The sequence below is a fragment of the Dipodomys spectabilis genome, unplaced genomic scaffold (assembly GCF_019054845.1).
Source record: "Dipodomys spectabilis isolate Male_0828 unplaced genomic scaffold, ASM1905484v1 ptg000054l, whole genome shotgun sequence".
NCBI lineage: Eukaryota > Metazoa > Chordata > Mammalia > Rodentia > Heteromyidae > Dipodomys > Dipodomys spectabilis.
Genome location: NW_024870731.1, coordinates 4,089,371 through 4,109,353, shown reverse-complemented (window position 1 = coordinate 4,109,353; position 19,983 = coordinate 4,089,371). Strand labels below are relative to the sequence as shown.

At 40.1% G+C, this 19,983-nt stretch overlaps 1 protein-coding gene across 1 annotated transcript in view; it reads left to right on the top strand.

Moving 5' to 3' along the window:
• Positions 1–19,983, top strand: part of Cacna2d3 (calcium voltage-gated channel auxiliary subunit alpha2delta 3) — a 927,251-nt gene that overhangs the window by 740,303 nt on the left and 166,965 nt on the right. Inside the window, exons 24-27 of the mRNA XM_042679948.1 lie at positions 518–611; positions 3,380–3,475; positions 5,582–5,703; positions 9,273–9,353. Coding sequence (XP_042535882.1) covers positions 518–611; positions 3,380–3,475; positions 5,582–5,703; positions 9,273–9,353 — 393 coding nt within the window. The remainder of the gene's footprint in view (positions 1–517; positions 612–3,379; positions 3,476–5,581; positions 5,704–9,272; positions 9,354–19,983) is intronic.

The following is a 19,983-nucleotide window of genomic DNA, read 5'->3' as shown; positions in this document are numbered from 1 at the left end:
ACCATCCTTTTGGATAGAGACAGATACCACCCTTAAAATGAAAAAAAAAAAAAAGGCCCTCTTAAATGGAAGGGATCATAGAAAGCAAATCCCTACAGACATCAACCAAGAGCAGAGTGCTGAAGAAGTGCAGGTTTTCAAAGAGGACAGAGATGGTCATTACCAGAGCTAGCATTCTCACATAGTATTGGCTTCCACTCTCTAGCTCTGGGAGTCATCATACTAGTCCATGGCATGAGCTATGAGATGGAGAGAGAGACAGCAGGAAAGCAAAGTGTGAGATGCCTAAGCCTCTCCATTTACTTCTGTCTAATCCAAATGCTTTAGGGCCCTGGTATTACCGGCATATCAGATGTCAGACTGTTTTATATTTTTGGCTGGTGGGAGGTTAACTCATAAAGCAACACACAGTATGAGAAAGTATCCCGCAGATACTGCAAACTAAGCCCGGGGCGTGCCTCTCAAGCTCCTTTTTGGGGGCAGGCCAAAGTAGCTTGTCTTCTATCTTTCCCAACAGGTGACAAAGAATTGATCCAAGAAGTCCTTTTTGATGCTGTGGTGAGTGCCCCCATTGAAGCATATTGGACCAGCCTAGCCCTCAACAAATCTGAGTAAGTGATTGCAGGTGTCCCCTTCATGTCCATTTCCGCACTAAGGCTCCAAAATATGGTTATGGTTTAAAGAACTAAACTGTTTTAGGGGCCTGGTGTTAAAGTTCTTTAATTTTCCCCTAAGCTCCAAACCACAAGAGCTAGAGCAGATTAGTGGTGCGGGCTTGGATGGCAGGCTCTTGGGCTTGACATGTAATTTGCTTGAGTTTTAACATTACATGAAATTTGGTAAGTGGAGGTAGAGTGACACTTCCGAGAGAGGGAGGGAGGCGGAAGCAACATCTCGTTTTCTGTCTTGCCACTGGTCCCTCAACCTTACAGACTGGAGAGAACTTGGGATGGAGCCAGGTGAAGTTGTGAGTAGGACCCAGATGTGAGGTATCTATTTCAGGCGTGTTAGATACTTGTGCTCTTATTTCTTAAGTGGAGGATAAGAGAGGGGGAAGTTGGTGGTAGCTGATATCAGAGACTAGAATGAGAACTACTTTAGCTCATTTTACTATTGCTGTGAGTAGGCTTTTAAAAATAGGAAAATCATTTTCACTTTATTCCTTCAAGTGGTACAATATTTAGTTCTCTCTACTACTTCATTATTTGTTTTGTCTTCTTTTCTATCTTGTTGATGAATCATTTTGTTCTGACGTTCTTTCTTCTGTGTGTTCATTCATTCATTCACTCACTCTTTCACCTGTGATGTACCCTGAACTGAGTTTTGGTGAAATAGAGTTAGCACAAACTGACAGAGGACTTGCTATCCAGTTCCTGTGGTATGCAGTGTACTGTATTATTAAAATGTTTGATAATTACTTTGAAGGAAAAGTAACAGCAAACTAGTATACCATCTAATGTTGGCATCTATCCTAGGATAGATGCTGAGTGGAGAAAGCTCACGTTGACATTAAAAACTGTGAACTTACCTGAAAGGTTGCAGTTAGGCTAAATAATGTCAGAAGATGAAGCTGCAAAGAGATGCCAGGTGGCTCTGGACCTTGGGAGACAAGTTAGAGTCTACATTTTGGTACTTAGAAAACTGAAACTGACAAGAAAAATTTGTGAAGTAGGAAGGAATGTAATCACATTTGCTTTAAAAAAAAATCTCTAACTTCTGTATGAAGAACAGAGTATAATGGGGTAAAAATGGCAGTGGAGGCTTCTAGAGCATTGCAAGGGATTTTTCCATTTGGACCAAGAGGTTCACATGTGCCCTGCTTTGACAGTAAGACCCCAGGACCTGTTGATGAGCTTGTGGTGTAAGGACAGAGAGACTGAACTGTCAGGTTCATGCTCACACTTGCATACCAAGCACCAGGGAAAATGGTAGAATAGGAGACACAGAGAAAAGCAGGGTTGGGACTGGCCATGGCCACAGTCCCTGGTAGAGACTGAAGCCTAAGATGACTGGAGGTTTGCCCAGTGGGCAGTAGACAGTGGACCTCATGCAGGCAGTTTATAATGGTCTGAAGCTCCAAAGAGGGACTGCATGTTCATTATACTTTTGGAAGCCCTGCTTACCTACATGGATCTTTTCCTCTGGGAGACTGGGGATCATCAAAGCCTATCCTAGGATTTCTTTCTCTCATGAATGTTAAAATACTTCTTTTAGTCTCTCATGAAACTCAAAGTCTCACATACTTGAGATTTCTAAAATGGTAGCTTGCTTTGTAGTCCACATCTGTAACTGATCGGACATCGAGCTTTCCAATTTGGTGTAGGATATGAGCAGAGGCAAATGCATCCTGCTGGTTTGTAGTCACCTTTCACATACTTAAAGGTTGTATTGACCACCATGAGTACTGCCAAAGGCCAATAACCAAACCATCTTATTTCGAAGATGACATGGATAGTGCTTCGGATCAAATTGCTATTAATATCTAGGACAGAGAAGTAAGCACAAAATTGGGCATTCTCTTCATACTTCAGTGTAAGATAAAATTGTGTTTGTAGAAAAACTCATTTGTTCTTTGCACAGGAGAAACATCTCCTAAAGAACATGATCAAATACAGAATTGCTTTGAAAATTAAAACAACATTATATTAGTAAGTTTTTAAAGCAGTTTTCCTTGTGAAGGATATCCTTAAGAGTTCCTATACTTGGCACCCTACAGGGTTGCTTGAAGGAGTTATTCTTTAGATCAGGTGAGAATAAAGCTGGTGTTTTGGAAGTATTTAAATGTTGGTCTCCCCACAACTGTGTGGAAGTCAGATCCTGTTCCAGCTGTACAGAACTCCAGGCTGTGGGGTGCTGTAGACTTGATTTAGAGGATTTGCTGCTCACTGCAGTGACTACAGTATCAAGACGTAGAGCACACTGGGTGGAAATGAGCAATAAAGTTATCCCAATGGACTTCTATCTTTTTTCAAAGTTCTTCATCCTCAGCCTGCTGTCTCTGAATCTGCACCCAGATCATTGAGATAAAATGCGTTTATTGGAAGTAAAGTTTTCTCATGCTGCTTTTGTTGGCAAGATGTTCTTCATGTTTTCCTCCAAGTATCACCATGGGGTTATTGTCCCAGAGAAGAGGGAGGTTGCTTGCTGAGCTTGGTGTGCATGTGCATGCATGTGTGCATGAATGTTATATGTGCACCTTTGTGTTATGTTTGAGTGTTGAGTATGCACGTGTATGTATGCGTGTCATTTTACAAGTTCTTTTAAAGTTCAGGCTTCAAAGCTACTGTTTTGTAAAACATTCTGTAGGTCTTGAAATGCAAAAGCCATTATCTGCTTACTGTCTAGCAGCATCTCTCTGTTGTCTGCTGTTCTATTTCAGGAATTCTGACAAGGGCGTAGAGGTCGCTTTCCTCGGTACTCGCACGGGTCTTTCAAGAATCAATCTGTTTGTTGGGGCTGAGCAGCTCACCAACCAGTAAGTACAAGGGCTCCTCTTTAGGGGCCCAGTGAGCTCCTAACATGGAAAATCCAAAGGGATGCTTATTTCACCACTGGCAGAAACAAAGTTCAGGCCACCCTAGACCTGCTGAGAATTTTTTCCTCTGTTCTACCATGGGGGCCCCAACACATGCACTCACCTGCCCGCTGGTCCTTTCACAACCCTTTGTTACTCACACTTGGTTTCTGCCCACCATCCTGGAGGCCTCTCCTGCCTGGTGAGTCATTTCAGGGCCTGGGAGATGATGAGGCTGTTGGGGTGGGGGCAGCCAGAGGGAGGAAGCTCTGGGCTCCCAACACAGGGCTCTGAGCTTTCAGCTGTTCTGCAGCTGTGCCCAGGAACTCCTGCCTAGGTCTCAGAATTGCTGTTTATTTGTTTGTTTACATTTTAATAAACCTCTGTGCCTCTGTGCTTAGCTGGAGGGACTGCAGAACCTTAATCATAGAGGTGAGCTGTCTGGAGGTAGAGAGCAACAGGGGCTAAGAGTGACTGAGTCCAGTACCTGACTGCTCATTCCAGCACTGTTCAGCTTTGGGTCTTCAAGGAGCCACAGGCCCTTTACTCATCAGATGAATGTATCACCAGAGCTGTTCATAGCATGAGTATTTTTTTTTTCTGTCAGTTATGGGGGCTGAACTCTGGGCCTGGGTGCTGTCCCTGAGCTCTTCAGCTCAAGGCTAGTGCCTCTACCACTTGAGCCACAGCACCACTTCTGGCTTTTTCTGCTTATGTGGTGCTAAGGAATTGAACCCAGGGCCTCACGCATGTGAGGCAAACACTCTACCACTGAGCCACCTTCCCAGCCCTGCATGAGTATTTTCTAAGCCCATTAATAAGTTTTCTCCCTTTTCTCCCCTTGACACAGAGGCATTATTAGGCCAAACACATATGGAGTCTGAGATTTCAAAATTTGTATTTGCCACTGAGGGTGTGAGTTTGAAGTTTATCAGGAAAGATCACATTTCCTGACTTGAGGATATCAGGGGTGACAAACGAATACACAGGCTGGGTGCCTATTTGAGAAGAGTTGTTCTAGGGGAGTGTCCAAAGAGGAGGTGCTACCTACCCTTCAAGTCCTGGTTTAACAGGGCTGCTGGCCTGTTAGATGAGGCCCTAACACTAACACGAGAACCTCCCCAAACCAAATCTGGTAAAAGGCAGATGGATAGATTTTTTAACTGATTTTAGACACTGCCTTTACATTCTCAATTCCTTTTGTTTTTTCTCAGTATCTCACATTTGTTCTGAATGCAATTCACTATTGTTGTGACTTGATTTTTAAGGCCCGCTTTCGCATTTTACTCCCAAGCAAGCCTTTCTCCAGAGGGCAAGGTCATAGGAAGGACTAGACGTACTGAGTTGCAGGGTGCCTTCTCTTGTGAGGGTGAGGAGAGTGACGGCAGACAAAGAATAGATCTTCCCATGCTCAAGGGGAAGGTTGTTGCTAATGCTGAGGCAACCACAAGCCAATAAGAACAGGCAAACAACAACAGCAACACAACGTGGCTTTTTTGAGTCTAATACCTGCATTATTGTTATAAGTTCAGAAAATAACAGGACTACACATGAGCTGCGAGGATGTACATTTATATGTCCTCCCCAAGATCGCCATATCCTTTGGTTAATGTGAAGATCAAAAAATTAAGACAGGAACACTATGAGAGGAAAAATACCTACAACTGGGTTCTATCCCTATAGCATTGCTTCAATCCATAGCATGTGCTCGTTGACTGACGGGTAGATGAATAAGTCATCTGTCTCCTAGGAACTCATATTAACTGGTTCGTACGGAGGTACTTTTTCATGGCCTGCTTTGCTACATTTATGTTTGTTCCGGTTATGTGACTAGGTACACTGGACTGGGACAGATGGTTTTTCTCCTCAGAATCTGGCTGCCAGAGCTTTCCCAACATGTTTTGGAGTAACATTGGATGTTTAATGTTGACTCAGGTCCCTTCAGTGCTGAAAAAGACAAGTTGGGTTTCTAAAAGCCATCCCTACTTTTATCCTGACAAAGATTGTTACCTGTACTGTGTCCACTTTGACCTTGATCAATACAGTGCTCTTCGTATCCATTTTCAGGGACTTCCTCAAAGCTGGAGACAAAGAAAACATTTTTAATGCAGACCATTTCCCTCTCTGGTACCGAAGAGCTGCTGAGCAGATCCCGGGGAGCTTCGTCTACTCAATCCCTTTCAGCACAGGTGGGTGTCCTTCTGGGAGACAAGACTGTCTCTATTTGATCCTACTGGCCTGGGCATTATGCAGAGTAGGGAAGCAGGGGATGGGGCGGGGGGGGGGGGGGGGGGGGGGGGAGGGGAGAAGGGAAGGGGGCAGCACAGGCAAATGCCAAGAGGAGCCGAATTCTCCAGAGCCAGTGCTGAATACTGAGAGCTCCAAACTGGTGACCCATTCCATCCGCATAAATAAAATCATACTTTACCAAATTATGCAGAGGGTGTTTTAGGAAGCAGGGCCAGTATTTTGCAACCCTGTGGAATTTGAATGCAATCTTCTCAGTTGATTTGTTTTTAATGCTGTTTGGCCCTATGTAAGAGAAAGTTTAGACAGTTTGCCAGAACCTTCAGTCACTTTCATCACTTCAAAAGTCCTTAGATCCCTATCTGATCTAAACTGTTATGCAGAAGGCCAGAGCTTTTAGTGCACAATCTGCTTTCTTGACTGAGGGCTGCAGAGCAACCAATGAAAGCTATGTGGCTGATGATTTTTACATTCTGTAGACGTTATGATGTCATGAGATAGTCATCTCCTCCATTAAAGAAGATCTGAGTGCTATCTTATTCCAACTAGTATTAGAAGCAAATCACATTGGAAATGCTTTACAGTTTTCTGTGGCTGTCTCCCGCAGTTGGCATTTTTTGATGCTAATTCTGTGTGAAGCTCTCTATTGGGCATTAGAAACTTCAGATATGAATGAAAACTAATTCTATAAACTCTGAAAAGTTCAGTGTGTAATGGAATTTTGTAATAGGGCTCTTCATGTTAATCTCCTAAATGGCTCACTAATTTATCCCTAATGGAAGCTGTCCAATGCCTAGTGTCAACTTCCTACTCTCTTCATCTTTTCTCATTTCCATGAATGAAAATGTTTCAGAAACTTGTAAAAGCCATATTGACAACAGTTAGTGGAATGGGCTTATTAGGAAAATAATCTCTCATTAATGGACATATTCAAGGGAAAGTGGTAAAATTCTCTTGCGGGGTACAAGTTATGACTAGATCATCTACTGAGTTCCTTTCCAGATTGAGTCTGTGAGTGTGATCAATTTGCTGATAGGCCCCTGGATAAAGATGCTCTCACCCAAGTGTGCTTTATACCCAGTCTGGATCCTTTTTAAATGTTCATCTGCATCACACTATAGCTGGAAATAACAACTAAGACACAGTGAACGTTTTTATATTGCAAACTTATGAACAATAACATAATTTTCTATCTCATCTTTTGTTTGTCACAATCCTATAAAGAAAAAAGTAGAATTTAGCTTGTTGTCCCTCTGACTCTGTACGGAAATCATTCTGTGATAGAGTTGCTTTTGACCAGGCTACACAGAATACTCCCAAATGCTTCACACATTCACTTGCATATGTTGTTTGCCTTGTCATCCACTGTTTTTCCTTAAAAAAAATTATGTCTGCGCAAAAGAAATTCTTTTTTTTTTCAGCTTTTCTATTTTATGTCTTTTTTTTATTGTGAGAATACCGTACAGAGGAGTTACAATTACATGGGCAAGATAACGACTACATTTCTTATCAAGCATTGTTGCCTCCTCGTTGTTTCCCTTTCCCATCCCTTCCTATCCTCCCACCTGATCCTCCCCCCACCCCCCACCAAAGTTGTTAAGTTCATTTTTCCACATAACGACTTGTACATCTCATTGTTGCAATGGGTCCACCTGTATCCTTAGTTAAATGATTTGGTTTTTTCCCCTTCCCCTCCACAAATTATACCAACATCAAATACAGTGAAAGTATGGGTTATACTGTGGGGTAGGGACATAAAAAAGCAAGATAGAGATCATCTTACAAATATGATAGAAACAATTGCATGAAAGGAAAAAAAAACATTTGAATACTTATCTTGGGGTTCATTCCCCTAACATCAACTTATCTGACCTTTTCTGCTTGACTCAAACATATACTAGTTATTGCAAATAAGGGAAACCATGGGACCTATGTTTCTTTGAAATTCTGATTCATTAAAATTTTTGTCATATTTATTTTGGAGAACTGAAATTTTCATGAAACTCTTAATTTAATTGTGTCATCAAAGAAACTTACCTTATTTATATTAAAGTTATGATAATGTAACCATCTTTGAGTGTTTCATGGCTCTTAGACATTCAAGGAAAATCTCTAACGTCACTAAGTACAAGTCATTGCAAGTCATTGTGGTAAATGCTCTCTCTCTTTTATGTTGCATATCTATGTTTTGTTTTGCTTTTAATTTCTTTTGTATTTTTACTTTTTATTTATATGGTTTTTATTTAAGTAATTGTACAAAGGGGTTTCAATTTAACATGTCAGTTTATAAGAACAATGCATCTTTTTTAAATTATATTTTTATAATCTTTAAGTAATTGTAGAAAGGAATTATCATTCAATAAATCAGTTTAGAAGTACAATGTGTCTTGATCAATTCCACCCCTTTATCATTTTCCCCAATCTCTTCCAACCCTACTCATACCTTCAAGTTACCTCAGTCCATTTTCACATATGTCCATTGAATTTTCTGACTGCATTTGTCCACCCTTCCTCTCTTCATTTGTCTGCCTTTATCTCCCTTCAACTTCAGCTTCCTGATATTTCAGCTTCCTGATATTCATCTTTTAAACTTCAAGTCAGTTGTTCAAAGGACCATTGCACTCCTCATCTGTGTATACCATACATTAGCCAACATGGTTATGCATATTTGCTTATGACCCTGTGAATACCTACCTTTGAAAAGAAGGTTTTATTATTGCTTGGTCAGTGAGAAAATTCCCAATTACTTTGTCTATAATTATATTCTAACTCAAGTTTGCCTTCTCTGCTTTACAATTCAATTGGATTCCATTCAACTCACATTCTTGGAGGATTTTTTTTTTCCTGATGTAGTCACTGGGCTAACGATTATTAACTGTGGGCCTTCCGAATTTGTGCTCAGCATGTTTTAACTCATTAGTATTGTAACCATTGTGAATAATAGGAAAACTTTTGACACTAATACTATAATGTCACTGCATTAAAAAGAATTTGGAATAAAGATTTCATTCCAGCTCTCTCTGTGTTTAAAATGGTTTTGCTCAGGAAAGCTAGGTTTGAAATTAGACCATAATAGATCAATTAAGATTAACCTTATGAATCAGAATCAAAGTTACCAATTTATTGTATTAATTTCAGAATTCTCTTTCATGTAGCTCTCTGTGACTGACTGTGTTTAGAGAGGTGCTCTCTGTAGCACCACTCACATAGTAACCATTACAATTAGCCTCAAGGACAGAAATCTGTGTTCCCCCCTTGGGGGTCAAAGATTTTACCGTGAAGAACTGGACATTGCTTCATTCTAGTAACTGGAAGTTGGCACACTGCTTCTAGCACTAATATGGGCCCGATAGAGTAGGCAGAATGTCCCTAGCCCAGAACACTCTGGACTTGGGGAATGGAACTCCAGATCAATTTGCAGAATTGTTGGCTGTGGGCCAACATGATTACTATTTTTAGGTGTAGACTATATGCATCTCCATTTTTGTTGTGGTGGTTTCTCTTTTTATAGGAACAGTCAACAAAAGCAATGTGGTAACAGCAAGTACCTCCATCCAACTCCTGGATGAACGGAAGTCTCCCGTGGTGGCAGGTAAACAATGGATCTCAGTGAGTAGAACTCGAGCAGGGTCTCTGTTCACCTAGCCAGACAATTGCTTCTATGCACCATGTTTATTCTCCTAACAGCCAGTTTCAAAGGAGCTTCTTTCTCATCTTGGTGTTGCCTCCTCTAAACCAAACCTGTGAAGAATGGTTATGTTTGACATAAAGGCAGAATTTTTTTCCAGGGTTTCTGTTCAACTTGGAGCCTATAGGAGATAGTTGGAATATGCACTAAAGAGTGACAGTAGGTAAAGTTCATTGAAATAAACACCAGATCTTCAATGTCTGTATCATTAGGCTGACAATGGACACAGAAGGACATTGTGGGTTTGTTGTAGGCACAAATTAGCTGAAATATGCCCTTCTCTGAGAGACCAAGACTTCTCCCTCCTGAATTAGAGTTAGATGTGTCTGCAGGTACTGGATTTGTAAACAGGGAAAAGCCAAAACATTTTGCAAATGAGTTTGAATTGTGAGGGGGGAAAATATCTCTGTTTCTGGCTTTTCCTATTTCTCACATCTCCCATGAGTGTCAGCAGACGTCTGTTGCTGGCTGGAGAGTTTCATTAGTGGTTTTTGGCCTACGGGGCTGAAACTGCCACAAGCCCTCCTTTGAGGACAGCTGTTGACAAAAACAAAGCCTAAGAGCATGTCTGGCACATGGTCTCTTTCTGATATATAATTTTTGGATTCACTGGTTGATGGATGAATGGTACACTCCAAGCACTCTCCAGATACAGGCTAGGTTCACCTAAGGGAGTCATTTGTTTCCGGGTAGCCTCCCTCATTAAGTTGTTCTTTAGCATGACTTAGAACATCAACACCTGTGTCTTTGCATATCATGATAACTTGTGGAAAGGAGTTTGAATGGAACAGAGAAGCAGACCTGTTTGAAGTGGTTGTTTCTTGGCTTGAAAACACTGCTTTTTCCTCCACTCTCTTTCTGAGTTAGTTTGTGCATCATGATTATATTAATAGGGATTGAAAGATCTGGGGATAGTCACCCTGGTTTTTCTTTGGTTATTGGATATGACAAGGAAGACAGTCTTATGTATCTGACCTGAAGCTTATCTTGAACTAGGCAGACCTATCATTAATCAGGCAGGAGATATGGGCTCAGAGGAGTCACGACTGCTGTCTTCTAATTTTGTCACTTAATGCCTCATGTTCCTTGAGGAAAGAAGGAGACAGGATCATTTAACTCAGCGAGATTTATTTTTGCTTAAAGAAGGTCAGACTTGCTTACCTCCAGGCTGTCCCGGCCAGCTAATTCTGGAGTCATGTTATCTCCCAGGGGCTGGAGGCATAAGCAACAGTTGTCAAAGACGTGGTTGGGCCATAGCTGTGTATCTGGTTCATAATTTCTCTTTAAGACTCTTTCTGTTGGTTTCTTATTCCGGGATTATCAAGGATGCTCTGACTATATCCTAAAGTCACTTATGCTTACTCTGACTACCTCTGTGCAAGTTTACAAATTATTTTCCAGTATTGCTAAATGCCTTCTTTTTTAAATAAATACCTATTTGGCTGAGCTTGAATGAAATGTGAACTTAGCCAGGGAACTGTGTATCCAGGCTAATGGAGAACATGTATCTTAAAAATGGCCTGATGTTCTGTTATTGAGTTACATAGCTGGCCAGAAACCACAGGCAGGTCACGAGACAGAGTCTGGCTCACCTTGAGTGGGTTGGAGAGGCATCCTTCTACTTGTTGCTTCTAACTGTGTGTCAATTGGTCCCCGCGTTTAGAAGATAATTACAGAGCAAGGCCAAGAGGCAAGGTCATCTGGGAAAGTATATTTATTTATTTATTTATTTTATAATTCTTTTTTATACATTTTTTATTATAAAAATACTGTACAGAGGGGTTACAGTTACATGAGCAAGGTAATGAGTACATTTCTTATCAAGCATTGTTGCCTCCTCCTTTGTTTTTCCCCTACCATCCCTCCCTCCCACCTCCCCAACTCCTCACCCCTTCCAAGTTGTTAAGTTCATTTTCAACATAGTGTCTTGTGTATCTCATTGTTACAATGGGTCAACCTGTATCCCTATTTAAGCATTTGTTTTTTTCCCTTCCCTTCCCCAATTTGAGAAGTGTATATACAAGATGCAGGGCACCAACATCAAATCAGTGAAAACAGGGGTTATACCGTGGGGGAGGAACATACAAAGAAACAAAAAATCACATGGTACATTATAAATATTAGAAACAATAGCAAGAAAGAAAAAACCACTTGTGTCCCTATCATGGGGTTCATTTTGCTTAACATCATCTTATCTGGTCATATGTGCATAGCTTTTCACCTTTTCTGCTTGTCCCAAACATATACTAGTTATTGCAAATAAGGGAAACCATGGGACCTATGTTTCTTTGGGCCTGGCTTACTTCACTTAATATAATTTTTCCAAGTCTTTCCATTTCCTATCAAATGGGGCGATGCCATTCTTTCTGATGGAGGCATAGAATTCCATTGTGTATATATACCACATTTTCTTGATCCATTCATCTACTGAGGGGCATCTGGATTGGTTCCATATCTTAGCTGCAATAAACATAGTTGTGCTGGTAGCTTTAGTATGATCTTGTTTCTGATCATTTGGGTAAATGCACAAATGAGATTGCTGGGTCATAGGGGAGCTCTATATAAAGTCTTTTGAGCAACCTTCATACGCTTTCCAAAGTGGTTGAACAAGTTTACACTCCCACCAACAATGTAGTAGGGTTCCCTTCTGGTCACATCCCCTCCAGCATCTGTTGTTAGAGTTCTTGATTATAGCCATTCTAACTGGGGTGAGGTGGAATCTCAATGTTGTTTTGATTCGCATTTCTTTTTTTTAACGCAGTTATTATTTTTTTTGTGAAAATACTGTACAGAGGGGTTAAAATTACATGGGCAAGATAATGAGTACATTTCTTATCAAGCATTGTAGCCTCCTCCTTTGTTTCCCCTTCCCATCCCATCCCCCCCGCCCCCCCTCCCCATTTGCATTTCCTTTATGGCTAGAGAGGTTGAGCATTTTTGATATGTCTCGGCCATTCTTAGGAAAATGTATTGATTTTGAACCTTTTAAAGTTAGTGATTATTAACCTTCTTTTCCCAATTGTTTGATAGCCGTGAGATAAAACAGTATTGTATGGTTTTGATCTTGAAGGCTGCCATGGACACAGCTCCAATGATGGAAGTGACCTTAAGGGACCTTACTGGCTCCCAAAGAAGGGCAGCCTCTCTGGTCCCTGTGCTTCACTGACTTTTACCCAACCTCATGTCCCTGTGTGATCAGGTTCTACAACATTCCTCTGTGTACTTCCCTCAAATTGAACATACAATATTTACCATTCTATAACTGAAAGAACCATTTTGATTGGGGAAAAGCTTGTTTGGCAGATGAAGATGAATATGAGAACAGGCTTCTCCCACAGCATTCCCCTAACAGCAGATGGGAGACAGCCCATGGGCAGGAATTTGGAGTTTTCAATTCAATTATTGTGTTCAGTTGAAACTTATCTGAAAGAAAAACTGTTCAATTTTGCAAATAATTCTGAAGGACTCCTTTGAGAGACCTGCCCAACTCCCCGCTTGAGTCATTATCTACATGTTCATTGCTATATATGCCTGTTTGGAATACAAAGAGAGCTCAGCTCTTCCTTCCTTCCTTCCTTCCATGTTTCCTCCCTTCCTTCCGTGTTTTCTCCCTTCTTTCCCTCCTTCCTTCTCTTTTTTTCCCTTGTTTTCTTTTTGAAACAAAAGCATTTAGATGCTCATCTGTCAGTGACACCTTTGAAGAAAGGCTAGTCAAACTGGGCAGGATTTCCTTTGTGAGTCAGCCTCGGTGTATGAACGAGTCCCATCCATCTTCTCAGCCTATGATATTGCTTACTGTCCTCCCCTTGAGGACTTTGCCAACTCTCCAGCTGTCACTAGTGTGCTCTATTTTGTTAATTGATTTCCTACTGCAGAGAAAGAAGTAGCAGGGCCTTTCTTTTGGTCAACTCAGTATCTTCAGAGCCCTGGAACTTTCCATAGGTGTTAGGCCACTAATCCATTTTTCTATTATTGTTGAAACCTTAGACTGTGTAGGGCACATGAATTTTCCATTTGCTCTGTTACTAAATGTGTGATCTTGTCTTTACAAGTCCATGCAAAATAGTAGCTTCTTTGAGTTACTCTGTGTGAATTTGAGGATAAAATGAAAGAACAAATAGGAAAATACTTGGATATAAAGATATATAAAAATATTAGGGATAGGCAATTTTTATCTTCAGTTCACTTCATTAATTTGTTCACTTATTCTGTAACTATCCCCTGAGCTCCTGCTTTTGCTGGGCACTGTAGCTATCAATGAATAATAACCAGGCTCTGTAACTGACACCCCTCCCCCCACATAGGGCTATAAAATAGCAGCTAAGTAAAAGCCATGTCTATATAAGAGTTAGTGAACTAAACAATTATATGGTTATTTGAAAGGTCCTAGAGGTTTGTTCTTTTTAATCTTTGACCCTCAAGGCATAGCCCAATGGGGGTATTTGAATAGTGGTAGATTGATCTCTGTAAAGGTTTTATAAATTGAATGGAACACATACAAACTGATCTTACTTAATGTTGACCTGAGTTCCATAAATTACCTAGATCATGGTAGTAATTCTCTACTCTAAGTGAGAGACTGTAAGCCCTGTAGCCTTCCAGGCTTCCACCATGCTAGTAATAATGACCTAGAAAAGGTTCAGAAATGCACTCAGGGGAGGGGAGGTTTGAGCTAGGGTAGAAGTTGTGAACATGCGGGTAGCTTCTTCATCCTCTTGACCTCTCCTCTGGCTGCCCTACTCATCTTGTAGATTTTCTATGACAAATACAAAATAGCCAATCTCAACTTTTGTTAAGCAATTTTTAAAGTAATACATAATGATTTCTGAATTATTTGCCTTAAAATGTACATCTTTACATATCAAGATCTAAACTCACTCTTAACAAGATTCCATTTTGATTTCTTAAATAAGTGTAAACTCTCTAGGGCAAGGACTCTCCAATTATCTTTCCTATTGTCAGTGCCAAGAACAATGGCTACTACATAGTAGAGGGTGAGAAATACCATCAGGATAAATGATTCAAGGAAGATTACCTTCACTGTTATTTGTATATGTAGTTACAAAGCTGACAGAAAATACAGTTACTATATCTAACTAAAACTCTAAAAGGCATTCTCAACTGCTGAATTTCAGCCCACACCACAGTAATACAATATAGACCTGTAGATTCAAGGAATAGAAAAATTATCTCATTCTAACGGCAACCAGTAGTCATCTCTGCATCAGTATGTGATGTTGTCTAAGCTCTGAGCATCTAACATAAAGCTTAGATTAACAGTTGATTATTAGCAGGCCAAATAAAAGACTATTAAATACTGATTTCTCGTAGAAACAACTGTTTTCAGATAGCTTCAATAAGATATGAGTTATGTACCCCGATTTTATTCTTTTAAATCACAAATATAAGTGATATTTTTTGTAGTATTGAGGGGGTGGTCCTGATCCATTAGCTTGTTCCTTTATAAGGAATACAGGTTATATTATATTCCTTCATGGGGAAAATTTGAAAATGTGGATTATGTGGTCTTATTTGCATAATTCAAAGCACTGTAATGAAGGTAAGCCTTCGTTTTCATCATTTGAATAGGTGATGGGTTAAAGTTATTTAATGTGAGTTCTACTTAAGAGTTGACTGAATATTAATGGAAAAATATTTCTTTGGTGGGATTTCACATATTTGGTATATATGAATTAACTTGCATGTCAGGACTGTGTCACGTATCACAAATGTCTAATTTGTGAAATGTGGACAAATACATTGTTTTATCTTCACAAAAGTTAATATTGATTGAATAAATGGTTTTCCTATATGGGGATTGGTCTTCCCTAAGAGACATTGGTCAACATCTAGAACCATTCTTCATTTTCATTACTGATTGGGGGCTGCTACTGGCATCTCCTGGGTGAAGGTCCAGGAATGGCACCAAACATTCCATGAAACACATGAAGAATGGTTTGGTTCAAAATGTAAGCCATGGAGAGTTCAAGAAACTCTAGGTTAAATTAACAGGCAAACTTCAGTTGCTAGTATTTTAAATTCAGTATTTCTCATATAGGTTAGTTTTTAAAAGAATCATCCATCACAGTTAAACCATCCAATAAATATGCATATTTCATACCTACTATGTATGTAGTGCTAAGGCTGTAGCTATAAACAAGTAGCCAGAAGGCAGTGCAGAATGAAACAACAGGCTGATGCGTAATGCAGTGGCTGGGTGCGGTGGGGGTGGGGCTTTGCCTAAGAGGCTGGAGTGACAGCCCAAGGATGAATCCATCCACCCTCCTGCACCCCTGAAAACACCAAGCCTGGTATGCTGCTGCCATGAGAAGGAAAGGAGTGAGGGGGAGGGAAGCTGGAAGGAGGGAGGGAAATTGGGAGGGAGGGAGGAAGGAAAAAAAGGAAGGAAGGAAGGAAGAAAGGAGGGAAGGAAGGAAGGAAGGAAGGAAGGAGGGAAGGGAGGGAGGGAGGGAGGGAGGGAGGGAGGGAGGGAGGGAGGGATATGCTATGTAGAAAATAGAGCAAGATAAAGAGATGGAAGGTGCTTGGCAGTGGCAGAAGGACAAAATGCACATTCAGTCTCAGGTGCATATATGCATGTAGGGGTATATAGTGGAGGCAATACTTCCTCCACTTGGGGGCAGTGAGGGAAGGCCTCACCCAGGGAGTGACATGTGTTCTGTGTGAGAGGAGCACTCCAAACAGAGGAAACTGATTTCTCCAAGAATTTTAAACCAATCTGAAATGAGATTCCTTGCAATGAGCCCCTGTTCCAGGTGGGTACTGGGAAATTGAGTGAATATCTTGGAGTTTGAGAGCCTTTACCAGGATCTAAAGGCAAAGCTGCTGGTCAGATGGCTAGGTGACCCAGGGGGAGTGGAGAATCCACCTGAAGTTTGCTGTAAATAATAATCTGCAAGGTGGAACTTTTTGTGTTTGGTATTTATCATTTTATTTTTATTGTTTTGAAGACTTCAAATCTTTATATTGTCAATTTTTGTTGTAAAGGTGATGTTCAGAGGGGTTACAGTTACATAAATCAGGTAATGAGTATATTTCTTTTTGAACAGTGTCACCTCCTCCCTCATTTTCTTCCAGTTTTTCCCTTCCCTTCTTCCCTCCCCCCAAGTTGTATAGTTCATTTTCAACAAAGTGTCTAGTGAGTATCACTGCAGAATTAGTTCACCCTTTGTCCCACCATTTCTGTGTACAATTCAAAGACAAAAGGAGGTAGGCCTAAGCCAGTAAAACTGACAACGGCAAATTTCATGGAAGTGGAATACTCTTGCAGTTATATATTGTGCTGTATTTGCCATATACACCAGAATTTCAGGGTCAGAACAGCTGTTCAGAAAGGCACAGTAGCCAGTGACAAGGGCACACTGAGGATTATTGTCCTAGGCATAAAAATAGCCCAAGTCCTGAGAAACTGGATCCATCACACTAACTCTCCAAGGTACTCACTCCCAATAGTCACTGTCTCTTTATAAACCTTGTCAAAAGTCCCAGCACATCCTCCATGAGAACCTCAGCAGTGGAATTCTGGGGTAACAAGTTCTATGCCTCAAGGATTTATACACTGAAATGGCAAGGTACTCTTCTTCAGGTCATGGTGGATTTGGAAGTGAGGTCTACGAGAACTCAGTATTTAGGAACCCAAACCATCCCTTCTCCCTCTCTGCACCCCACCTTTGACTTTTTATTTGAAAATTCATTATACTTTGGATTTCTAATAGCTTGAGGTTTTACAGATTGAAATTACTTCATCAGGTAGAAAAAGATTGGCATTAACCAATATTGGAATGTTTTTCACCTAGATTTAATTTGTTTTGGAGATTCCCTCTGATTCCTACTCTCAATAAATGATATAGATTTAGAGAAATAGCAACTTCATTTTACCATATATATGTATGCAACGTATGTGCATATATTAGTACATATGTTACATATACAATATATAAAGAAAGAGAGAAAGTGAATTCTTACAGATAAGTGCTCACCAATCCTTAGCTGTCAAATGATTATTGCTGTCACATTCGTTGTTAAGAATGACCACTGTTTTTTAAATAGACTACCATTCACTAGCCAGTGCTTTATCCCATGCATTATTCTCTGTGAAACCTTGAATGTGAGGGTATCATGATAGTTTCTTGATATCTTTTATATTAAAACTTGAACCAATGCTCTTGAGTACTGGTTTGGAAACTATAAGCTATGGAGTCAAATCTAGTCTTCAATCTATTTTATTGTTTTGTTTTTTATTGTATTATTGAGCTTTATCATGTATAACAAAAATTTACCTATTATAAGTCTACAATTTATTTGTTCTTAATATATGAACAGAAAGTACACCTGTCACTACAATCTGACTTTAGAAAGAACTATTCCCAACAGGACTTTGCATGAATCCTCCTCCCCCTTATGCTATTCGTGGATATTTCAGATCAATGAAATCGTATAACATGTGACCTTTTGTGACTGTCTTCTTTCACTTAATGTAATGTGTGCAAGGAGCAGCCATGGTGTACCATGAATTGGTATGTCATTGTTTTCTGTTGTCAAGTAATATTCTATTTTAAGAATGTACATTTTATTCAGTCATTCATAACTTGATAGGTGGTTGGGTTAACATACTTTTAGCTATTAATAATGTTGAAATGTTGACAAGTTGCAATGTAGGCATATTTTCTTTTCCCATAAGTAGACCACTAGGAGTTGAATGTTTGTATCATGTGGTAATGCTACCTTCAGCACTTAAAAGAATTGCGAAACTGTTTCCTTTAGTTGCTGTATCATTTTACAAGCCCACCAGCAAAATATGAGAGTTCCAATTTTCTACATTCTAGCCAACATTTATTATTACCTGTCTGTAAATTTTACCCATCTTGGTATGTATGAAGTGATTTGTATTTCACCGACTTACCCTGTGAATCTTTTCATGTGCTTGCTTGCTATTCATATATCTTCTCCAGAGAAATATTTATTCAAATCCTTTTCTCATATTTAAATTGAGTCATTTGGACTACTGTTGAGGCGTAAGAGCTATTTAAATATTCTGCTCAGCTATCTGTTACCTATTATTGTAAATGAAGCTGTGCTGAACAGCAGCAATACCCACATCATCTGTAGACAGCACCTGGCTAAAATGATAGGTGGATATAAATTGCCTGGCTATTTGTGGAAAAGACTCACCAAATCCCATATTTTATTAAGTATATCACATAGTCTATTTAAAACAAACAAAACAATGCTGATTTGTTCACATACCAATCTCATCTACTCATATGAAAATGAAGTGAATGTTTAGGTGAGTGAACTTCCTGTATCCAAAGTTGGACTCAGTCGTACTTAACTTTTCTGTGCATATGGTTCCACAGAAATATCAATCAAAGATCCTCAGCTCTCTAAAAATATATATTCTCATTGTCAGTCAAGACAGTGATTTAGCTAATCTCTATGGTAGCTTATGAAGCTCTGAAAGTGTAATCAGCATAAAGCTTGGTATAGCTTTAGAAATGCCCTCACCTGATTTGGTGGAAAACACTTTATGGGATTTTTTCCAACATAGCTCATGAGAGATTTGGGGATTTATTTAACTGCCTTTATCCCAGCAAATCTCCTAGTGACCTTGCTGGGATTTTGATCTCAGTTAAGATGGGAATCTATATGATTCACACTGCAGGGCTTGTGGACGATAAAGGAGCCGATGTGCATTTTCCCCTCCCTGGAATGAGAGGAGCAGATGTTAGGCCTGTGAGAGGAGCCTGTGTACATGTGTTGACACTCACCTCAGGACCATGTTACTCATGGTATAGGTTTTAGTCAGCCTAAGATGGGAATGGCACTGTACTGCTGCCATGACTTCCCAAAGTCTACACTCACCAAAATCTCCTTTGAGTGAACAGACCCAAATGAAGTCAGGATCAGTGTCTGAACGTCAGGCCCCAATTCAAGGCCAAGCTGTGTAATGGTATGAGACCGAGTTGGGGCAGATGGGTCTATGTGGTCTTCTCTAAATAGCAGGAACTTTCAGAATGGAAATATAATGTATGGACATTTGATCTGCTTTTCCTCCACTTCTACCACCTTCCAAACTTTAGCTTATCTATTACTTAGGTCTTCAAGTCAAAATTACTTTGCAGTTACATTATTTTATTTGTATTATTTATTACTTATTCTTTTAATAGTTTTTAATTCTTTTTTGTAGTAGTACTGAGGGTTGAAATCAGAGCTTTGTCCTCGTTACATAGATGCTCCACCATTGAGGACTTCTTCTAATTCCATTATGCTCCTCCCCCATCCTCTCCTTCATTCTCTCTGGAACCTACTCCAATCAGGTTTTATATACAGGTTACCAATCAGTTCCAGGTTACCAATAAGTTCCACATTACTGAGTCCAAAGTTAAACGTAAAATGTTTGTTTGTTTGTTTGTTTTTGTTTTTTGGGGGGGTCGGTCGTGGGGCCTGAACTCTGGGCCTGGGCACTGTCCCTCAGCTCTTCAGCTCAAGGCTAGCGCTCTACCACTTGAGCCAC